General features: G+C 36.9%; 1 protein-coding gene across 1 annotated transcript in view; it reads right to left on the bottom strand.

Annotated features, from left to right (window-relative positions):
* Positions 1 to 1,228: 1,228 nt before the first annotated feature.
* Positions 1,229 to 10,765, bottom strand: part of COL24A1 (collagen type XXIV alpha 1 chain) — a gene marked incomplete at both ends in the record, with an annotated part of 371,273 nt that continues 361,736 nt past the window's right edge. The window contains 3 exons of the mRNA XM_080801684.1: positions 1,229 to 1,375; positions 4,469 to 4,684; positions 7,512 to 7,621. Coding sequence (XP_080657810.1) covers positions 1,229 to 1,375; positions 4,469 to 4,684; positions 7,512 to 7,621 — 473 coding nt within the window. The remainder of the gene's footprint in view (positions 1,376 to 4,468; positions 4,685 to 7,511; positions 7,622 to 10,765) is intronic.

The following is a 10,765-nucleotide window of genomic DNA, read 5'->3' as shown; positions in this document are numbered from 1 at the left end:
ATACCAAAAGGTATAATATTTTTCTTTTAATACTGAACTAACATTTCTCTGACAAGGGAAGTCTGAATGGGCTGAGCCTATTTTAAATGGCTAAAGACTTTTTTCTTCCTGAATGTTGCTTTTAAGACTGGTAAATTGAAGTCTTTTAGGTCCAAACACAGTAAATTTAAGAATAGTGAGATAAAATCAATAATACTACAAAACATGTAATTCCCATGAAGCAGAAATAATGGTTTTTATAATTTAAAACAGCAGCAATTTCAAAAGATTTGCTGAATTAAAACTTTACAAAATATATATATACATAGTATCATTCCAGATGATCATGGATTTTTTAAAAATAGTATATCACAACCCCAAACTCTATCCCAAACCTACTACGGGAAGTAGCTGGCCTGTAATATTTTTTACAACACTTTAAAAAATAAAAACAAAAGAAACAACCTAATTCTCTTGTGCATAAGCACAGGTTACAGTGTGCTGGCTTTGATTCCATATCACAAAGAGAATTTTAAAATAGAACGAGGACTTCACATAAATAATGTTTTACTTGTTATTAAGCATGTAACCAAACAAATTAAAATAAAGTACTAACAACCAAAACATATCTTGATGTAACCAGTACATACACTCTTAAAGAATGACAAAGATGAAAAAAGAAATAAAATAGTCTATGAAAGCCACAAGCACCTTGTTTTAGGAAGAGCACCAAGCAACATAAAAAGGCAACACGTAAGAGGTAGTGTACCACCGGCTAAGATGTATATGCCCATTGGGGACCTGAACACAGCTTAGTGTTTGGGAAAATAAGACATGTTGGACTGTGGCTTGTGATTTTTAGACAGAAGCATCACACATGTGGAAGCATTAGCCAGTATTGCTCCATAGTGCTCTGCATCTCCAGCTGTCTAATGGGTACTTTGCTCTCAGCAAAAAAATAGAGACTACCCTGAAGAATTCCATGTTTATAAATTTTCAGTTCTAGGGAATTCTCTAAGAAAGCTCAGATCAATATAATTTTTTAAAGAATTAAATACTTTATCAATTATAGTCCTTTAAAAATGCCTTTTCTCCTTCTTCGGAGGAAATCTTTTCTTCCTGAGATTCTTTAAGATTTGCCAATGCTTTATTCCACGCGTTTCACAATGATAGTATCTCTCTGTCTATATTTTTCCCTCTGCAACAATTACCTGGCCAACAGCACGAATTCTGAACTAATTCAGAAACCTTAGAGAAAGCATACAGAACTGCTTTCAATGTAGTACTTCCTTTCGGTTTTGAGATGAGGAAGTTTTTGTACTTCAATTACTGGAAGCTGATTAGGGTTCTGGGTGTGAAAAAGGAATTTTGCCTTATGCCACCTGCCATCTTGAATCTGTAAAACAAGAACAAAACGCTTTGATATGTAATCATGTCATCAGAAGTCATTCTCAGCAGACAATGCCCTTCACTGTCAGACAATGAAGATTTAGTTTAAGGATTAGAGATAATGAATAGGAAGTCCCTAGAACAAAGTAAATGCTGGCATAGAGTAAGTGTGCAATGCTAACACTCACTATGACTAATTGAAAACATGGGTTCATTCTTTTCTCCAAATGGCAGTGTGTGTTCTGATTTTTCAGTCCCAGGGACTAAGGCTAGGCTTCTGCCTCTGTTGTCTGTAGATCACTGGACCAGATATGAATTAAAAGGCTGTACTATTCCTAATATGAGTAACACCCATCTGCTGTCTGTTCCTTTATTTGGGGCTGATTCTTTAGGATGGGCATTCTTGGATGAAAGGCAATGAGCTGTCTCAACCTCTCTGTAATTTAGGCAAGAAATAACCAGAATTGCTTCAGTAGGAAGTAAACTATAATTCTGTTGAATCACCTTTAAGGTTTCTTTTTTTCCAGTCTGTGGTTACTGTTTATATAGTTTCTTTTCTCTCTTCTTTCTAGGCCTTTCTGTTTTTCTTATCACTCTATGTTCTTTTGTTTCTGACAAATTCTACTATGGAACAAAAACATATCATAAAATCTCTTATGATTAAGATTCAACAAGATAAAATAGGGAAACACAATTGGCTAGTTTTGTGAAGCTTTTTATTAAGGAGTTGATTCACTTACTTGTTTATAGAATTATGATATAAATTTTAAAATGTGAAGAAACCTCAGTGATTATTTAAGCTATAAATTTCATTTACTAGTCATCAGCTTGGTGTGTGTGTGTGTGTATGTATGTCTGTAAGACACCATTAGATTAACTCATTAAGTCTTTTAAGCAATATTTACTGAATACTAAGTACAAGTGGCACAGCTGAGTAAGATGTAATCCTCTATTATCTGAGTCCTTGAGAAATATGAAGATGAATAAATCAGCTCTGGCTTTTGAATACTAGCAGCTTATAAATCTAGTTGGAGAGGGGAAACATGAACACAGACATAACAAAAGACAACATATGGTGAGTACAGTATAAATAATGTAGACAGTGAGCGCTAAATTCCTCATTTCCAACTGAAGTACTCGGGGAAAGCCTCATGAATTCAGATTTCAGAATTTAAAATGGGCCTTCAAGTATGCCTAGCACTTCCACTTGGTTAGAGAGGTAGAGAAGGCATTTCAGAGAAAGATAATGACACGAGTAAAAACAAACATACAAAAAACTGTTGGAAAAGTAGAAGATGACTGCAAAAGTAAGCCTAGCATGGGGATGAAGAGCAGATTTTGATAGAAATCCAGGTACCACCATTCTCTTCATATATAAAATTTGAAAAATAAACACTTACCTCGCACAGTTGTGAGGATTAAATGAGATTTCAGTTAAGCAGTATAGTGTGGCATGGACTTTGGAGTTATACCCACCTAGGGTTTATTTCTTGCTCTCCACTAATTAGCTACATGACCTTGAGCAAGTTATTTAACCTTTCTGTGTCTTCATTTTCTTACCTATAAAATGAAACTTCTTTATAAAGCTGTTATAATTAAATAAAATAATGTATGTAATACAGGGTAACTGCTATATAATAAAGTCCCAGTGACTAATAGTAGGGATTATGATTGATATTATTATTGTTATTATTATTAATAGATCAGTTTCACCATACCTTAGGGCTAACAGCCACCGAAAGCCCAAGCTAGAAAGGTAGGTTGGGGCCAGACTGTTTTAAGTGCTAAACAAAGAGCAGATAAGTTTAGATTGTATCTGAGAGATAGTAGTGAGTCACTGAAAGTTTCTGGAAAAAATTATAAAATTCAAATGAGTTTGTTGCTAATATTGATCTCTTTGCTTTTAGAGAATGAGCTGTATATCTCTGTTTGCCTCTCATTTTCGAATACTCAAGCACTATTTGTCTGAAAATAAAATGTTGTGAAAAAGTAGAGTTACCTGGAAATGGTAAGAGATGTTAAATCATGGGCTTCATGGTGCACAAGAGCAGGAAACCAAGCTACTTGAAGTCATTAATGATATGTATGTGATGTGAATGCTCTTTATAACAGGGTTGGGAAACTCTTCTGTAAAGTGCTAGATAATAAATGTCTTAGGTTTTGTGAGCCACAGTCTGTCACATATATTTAACTCTGTCTTCCCTGTGTGAAAACAGCCATAGATACTAAGTAAACAAATGAGTGTGGATATGTTCTAGTAACATTTATTAACAAAAACAAGTGGTGGGCGGGGCGCCTGGGTGGCTCAATGGGTTAAAGCCTCTGCCTTCGGCTCAGGTCATGATCCCAGGGTGCTGGGATCGAGCCCCGCGTGGGCCTCTCTGCTCGGCAGGGAGCCTGCTTCTTCCTCTCTCTCTGCCTGCCTCTCTGCCTGCTTGTGATCTCTGTCAAATAAATAAATAAAATCCTTAAAAAAAAAACAACAAGTGGTGGGCTGGGTTTGGTCTGTGAAATGTAGTTTGCCGACACCTGCTTTATACCAAAACATTTTAAAATTACAGACTTTTTATAATATTAGTTGTTTAATTGTAAAAGAAAAATGGGCTATGATTCAAATATCGATTGGTAGGGCCAGTCAATCTGCAATTCTGCCCGAATTTGGTTTCAGGTATAGGGACTGACAAAATGAAATACAACAGACTTGCCTCTATAACCTGTCTTCCATATATAATGAGATGTAGAATTACAGTAGTGAAAATATACGAAATAAATCTATTTATTTATATGCTCTTTCTATCCATGCAGGGGTAATATAGATATTTCATACGAGCAATAAGAATTAGATTTATGTATTAACATCTGTTTTGCATATAAAAATCTATGGAGGACCAGTGGGTGTGACAGAAGTTGACAAGATACGATACAAGCAAATGATTGATTCTGAAAAATGTAATGTTATTACAAATAGGGCACCTTAAAACTTATTACCCTCTGGATCTTCAGTTTGCAATTAAAGTCTTATCCCCATTATTTTAATTTTATGGCCTTTTCAGTTTTATGTTAGTTATATTGAACAATTCTAAAAGTTGCCATCCCTTACCTTGCAGTCATCTGAAAGCACCTTAGGTTCAAGTAGAGTGTTTTCTTCAAAAATCTGGCCATTCCATCCCTTGAAGCCAATAGACAATCCTGAGCCATTTGGCTGAGCACTTGTCCACTCTGGCGTGTTTAGACAGTGAATGGTGATGATATGGGTGGCTTCTGAGCTCAGTAAATGAAGGAAGTTCATCTGGACTTTTCCAACTCCAAACTCCAACTAATGTCATAGAAATAATATACTGGTTATAAGACGTGACAATTGAACAAGTTATAATTTGGGGGAACCTGAGTAAAGTCCTTGAAATGAAGACCTGAGAAAGCCCCTTTCCTTGGCATTTAAGTGCCAGTCAACAGTATGCTGATAAATGCTTAACCACTGGCTCTTGCTGGGTGGAGTAGGGGTGGGGGGGTGGTAATCGCTGATTTAGAGCATTTTCTAATTTCCATGGTGTAACCACTCCTACCATGGCTGACTTGAGGCAATCATGGTGGTATCACTGAACATGGAGTTGGAAAGGGGTGTTAACAATAGGGTCTCCTGAGTCTGTATGAGCTGGCTTCAGCATACCACGAGGCTACTAGATATGACAAAAAAAGGCAAGGTAATTTTCATGTTATCTAAAATGCATTAGTTATTTGTTGTTGATTAATTCTTTAATAATTTCTTCCACAAAAATCTGAAATTATCTATAATTTCCTTTGAAGATCTTTTTCTGAGTTTCCAAAGATAAGTTACAAGTTGTAATAATACCTTGTTGAGAAGTTTTAACTATGAGAGCCTTTAAAGCCAAGGATAGAATCTTATTCTTTGTGTTGCCAGCCCCTAATGTAGTTCCAGCCATAGAATGGAGTCATCAATAAATGTTTATTGAAATGAATGAAGGCATGAACAAGTACTGATAATAAAGTCAACAATACAGGGCAAAACTGGAGCAAGGAGGTCTGACTGAAGATTTTCTAGGCTTGGAAAAGGAAGTAGATTTTTCTATAGCTTTTGACATTATTATTATTTTATTTATTCTTCAAGCAGGTGTATGATCGTAACATAAGTGAATGAAAGTGATTTTGACAAGGAATTTATATTGATTTCCAATCATAAAATTAGAAAAATATCAGTTATGAGGTTTCAGAGGGGGAAAAAAAAAGACAGCCACCAAAAAAGTAAAAGGAAAAGAGAAGAAAGGCAAAAGAAGGTCAATGAAGATGAAAACATGGAAGGATCATTATAAGGAACATTAGAATTTAAGTAGCTCAGGTTCCTTTATTTTACAGCTGAGAATCACAAACTTGTAAACTATTTAATCTTTCTGAGCCTTAGTGTCTTTGTTGGGGAAGTGGAGTATGACACTGACATGGCAGGATTGTTGTAAGGGTTTAAGGGGCCAAATGTCACTTACCCAACACAGTGCCTGGCACAGAGTAGGATATTTGGTGGCTCAGAGCATCATTTGCCAGATTAGTAGAGCGGTAGAGACTAGAACCCAGGTTCCTGATCCCAAGTCTACCATTCTTTCCACTACCTGCCCAGTCTTTCTCAGGTTGAGTTTATGGATAGGAGAGATAGGAGAGTTGATTCAGTGAAGGAAGGAATTGGAGTGCAACAACTTCACTGTTCCTATCTCCTTTGTACACGCCTCCTGATCCTCATCTGTCTTCTATGATAATCCAAATAAAAATCCTGGGCCAAATCCAGGGGAATGAGGATGATCATACAGATATTTTGGAAGTAAGACTATCATGCTGATCTTCATGAGAGGAACATGCATTCCCTAGGAATGGAAGACTCTTTCCTGCCTGTGGTTTGAGAATAATAATGGTGAATGCTACTGTGATGAACTCATGAAACACCCTTAATGAGGAGGGATATTTTATAAAAGGCCAGTGAAACACTAAGCAGCTAGAGAGATTAATAGACTGCACATTTTAGCTGATGCCTCTTTATGATGGACCAAATATATAAGGGGCAGGTATATCAGTTCTTTGTCAATGAGAAGTTAAGTCCTTGGTAATAATACCAAACTGGTTTTACCAGAAAAAGAAAGAAATGCACTTTTGATTTCTTCAGGATGTTATAGGTAGAGCTAAGCTATAGGTTTCATAAATGCTTGTTATAATTCCAGTATCATACCAAACTAACTTTCATTCATGTTATTATACTTGAAAGGAGTTATAAAAAATATTCAATGGATGCTTAAACATCCATTGAAGGGAGGTTCTTTGTGCCAAATCATCAAAAATAGCAAGCTTTGTGGCAAAATTCCTCTTCTAATGATGTGATTTTCAGAAAACCTTTAGGTAACTGGTTACTAATTACAAACATTGCAACTCTTTGGGGGATTTTCTAATGTATGTATATGCATAAAAACATATGATGCACATTTTTTGTTTTAGAGAGAGCATGAATTGGGAGGGGCTGGGGGGGCAGGGAGGAGCAGAAGGAGAGAGAGAATCTCACACAGACTTCTTGATAACACAACCAGAGCCCAAACCAAGAGTCAGCTGCTCAACGGACTGAGCCACCCAGGCGTGCCCTCCCACAACATTTTTAAAAGGAAATTAAAAAAGCATAATCAGTAGAATAAGCCATGACATGCCAATCATAAAATACACAACCAAAATATCAAGATTCTCTTAGAATTATTTTTATTTTAATTTAATTTTATTTTTTAAAGATTTATTTATTTATTTATTTATTTAACAGAGAGAGAGAGAGAGAGAGATCACAAGTAGGCAGAGAGGGAGGTAGAGAGGAGGAAGCAGGCTCCCCGCTGAGCAGAGGGTCCAATGCCGGGCTTGATCTCAGGACCCTGAGATCATGACCTGAGTTGAAGGCAGAGGCTTTAACCCACTGCGCCACCCAGGCGCCCCTCTTAGAATTATTTTTTAAAAACAAACAAACAAAAAAATTCCTTTCTTATATATGGTAGAGAAGGATATCTTACTTCCATTCATAAAAATCATAATTATTTAAAGTGACATTTTAAAAAATCATGCTCACTGATACTGGGCAAGTATAGGCATATATTCCGTAATTCAATACATACCTTTGCTACAGAAACAGGAGATAAACATGTCTGACCACCAGCACTGAAATTGCAGAAAACCTCAATGGCATCTGAAGGGCATCCGAGATTTGGATCAATCCAGTATTTTCCTATTAATTTATTATAAAACATAAAAATATTTAAATTACATACTAAAACATATTTGAACCATCATTACAAATTATCATACTTTAAACATATATTTTTACAGTTTTAACTGTAAAAAAACTTAGAAGATTATAAAGATATTTACATTCAGTCCATGAATGAAAGCAGCAAACATTATGTAAAATTGATACCAAAAATAGTGTATTTTTCGTATACCTATCAATTTAAGGGCATTTCAACAAAAAAATGATATAATGGTTGAATTTATTGCTTCTTTCCACAGATGAACTCATCATCTTAAAGGGAACTATCTAAAGTTACATAGTTAATAGAAAAGTTGCAGTTGATGTGGTGTACTTGTACACTTCTTTTCTATGTCATTATGGAGTTTAAAAATAAATATACAGAAACAACATCAATCTCCCTGAGGTAAAATAATATCTTCACGATAATTGAAATAAAAATAATAAAACATTCTTTATTTCCACAGAAAGAAAATGTACAATTAAATGGTTATCATTTTGGGGCATTCTTCATCAGATTTCTAAGTGAGAAAAACTGAAAACCCTACAGCCAGTGTAAGCCTGCCAACCTTTGTCTTCACCAAATGCTCAGCAGAATCAAATGGAGTCTTAAAGTCAGTCTACAGGAAATACTCAGGCTGAAAAAGTGTTGATCTAGTATCTTAATTCTGGAATAACAGGACCAGAATATTGAAGTAGCACCTTATTCTAAAAGCAAAGACTAAGAATTTTTTTAATAAGATAGCCCTGCTTTTTTTGCATTAAAAAGGCAAGACAGGGGGCACCTGGGTGGCTCAGTGGGTTAAAGCCTCTGCCTTCAGCTCAGGTCATGATCCCAGTGTCCTGGGATCAAGCCCCGCATGGGGCTCTCTGCTCAGCGGGGAACCTGCTTCCCTTCCTCTCTCTCTGCCTGCCTCTCTGCCTACTTGTGATCTCTCTCTCTGTCAAATAAATAAATAAAAATATTTAAAAAAAAAAAAAAGCAAGACAGTCAAACAGTATTTGGCAAATGTCATTTCTATCCTTGTCCATTCCATCCTTACCCTATTAGAAAGATTCTTCTACCTCATGCTGGGCTTCCTCTCTGGCCCATTATTTTAGACTTCCAAAACATCCTCAACTCTACTTTCCTCTACTATTCTACTAATCCTTCAAAATGAATACTTGTTGAGTTGGTGGCTCCAAAAGTAGGGATTGTCCTCTCCTGCAGTGTTTTCAAATTTTGGTGGCAATAGAACCATCTGTTAAAACACAGATAGCTGCGGGGTGCCTGGGTGGCTCAGTGGGTTGAAGCCTCTGCCTTCGGCTCGGGTCATGATCCCGGGGTCCTGGGATCCGGCCCCACATCGGGCTCTCTGCTCAGTGGGGAGCCTGCTTCCCCTGCCCACCCCACCAACCCCGTCTCTGCCTGCCTCTCTGCCTACTTGTGATCTCTGTCTGTCAAGTAAATAAATAAAATCTTTAAAAAAAAACCAAAAACACAGGTAGCTGGGCCCCATCCCCAGAGTTGATGATTCATTAATTTGGGCCTTGAGAATCTGTATTTCAACAGAATCTCATTCCAGTCCAGGGACACTTGAAGAACCATTGATCTCTTGCGATATGGAAGAAAGGGGCAAAAGAAATCTGATCCTCTGGTCCCCTTTTGTCCCCTTCCCTTAGAATTTTGGACATTTTGTAAAGTTTATAGAAATGAGTGCCAGATTTTTTACCAGGATCCATAGTATCTAGTGGGTATAAAAACATTATCTTCACTACTACTTCTTCTCTTCCAAGAAACAGTTTCCCCTTCTATTATAATAAATAATAAATTTATTTTATTAATAAAATAAGCTAATGAATTCCTTATAAAAAGTTTTCCATCAAGCATACTCCCGTTGTTTTAGAGGGTAGAATTCTTTGAATTCAAGCATTATGTTGTATAATGGTGACCTGGTAGGGACTTTGTAATTGTTTTCAGGATATACCGAGCTATTAATAAAGCACTATACCATAATATATCTTTTGCAGGCCTAAATGTTCTAACCCAAAACTAGGTCTCCCATGAGGACAGTGCTTCCCTTGCAGTCCTTTCAAGCTCTGCCACAGCCTTTATTAGCATCATACTTGTAGCATAGAAGGTGTCTTTCTTGCTCTTTATTGCCACCTCCATTCTCTAGTTTTTCCCTAAAACTAACTCTGTGGTAAAATTAGTGTCATTACATTATGTCATCCATTACCCCTTCCCATTGCAGTCTTTCACTTTCTTTTTTTTATTTTTTTTAAGATTTTTATTTATTTATTTGACAGAGAAAGAGAGAGAGAGAGAGATCACAAGTAGGCAGAGAGGCAGGCAGAGGGAGGGGGGGGAAGCGGACTCCCTGCTGAGCAGAGAGTCTGATGTGGGGCTCGATCCCAGGACCCCGAGACCATGACCTGAGCCGAAGGCAGAGGCTTAACCTACTGAGCCACCCAGGCACCCAAAGTCATCCACTTTCTTTGAAGATTTTAGCATTGGATGTCTATAACTTTCAGAAAAATCTATGTATTAGCCAATTCTTGATGATTTTAAATTCTCATGGCTAGCACTTCCCATACCCTGGCCTCTCAGTTCCCTGAACTCTTCTGCCAAAGTTCTCGTACCCTTCCCCTGCTCTCCTGACTGCCCCATTCACTTCCCAGGCCATATCGTAGCTTTTTATCTATCACCTACAACTAGAGTTATGTCATAATCTCATCCCTTCTCTTTTAAGCTCATTCACTCTGGTGTCCTGAGTCTATCTAATAAACTCTTTTTTCCCATCAGGACCTAATATCCATTGATACTACCACTTTTTTCATCACCCCTCATCATATGTGGATCCTATGTTCAATTCCCTTCCTACCCAAGTAAAAACCCTGAGTCCTTTACTCTAATCACTTCCTTGAAGACTTCCTTAATATCCCTGCCCTGCCTCACTTCAAATGTACTTGTCTTATAAAGTCCTAAACTTATAGAAGTCCAATTTTGTGCCTAATTTGTGCCTGAATTTATATAGCTAAATGTGGCTGAAGAAAAACACAGCTATGCTGACTGGACTCATTTTAAATTCAAATGTTTGTAAGGCTTCCAGAAAATGACACTATGTTTCCCTCTGTCACTCT

Source organism: Martes martes, assembly GCF_963455335.1.
Source record: "Martes martes genome assembly, chromosome: 4".
NCBI classification, from domain to species: domain Eukaryota; kingdom Metazoa; phylum Chordata; class Mammalia; order Carnivora; family Mustelidae; genus Martes; species Martes martes.
Note: the sequence above shows the minus strand (reverse complement) of the source record. Positions and strands in the feature narration are given on the sequence as shown.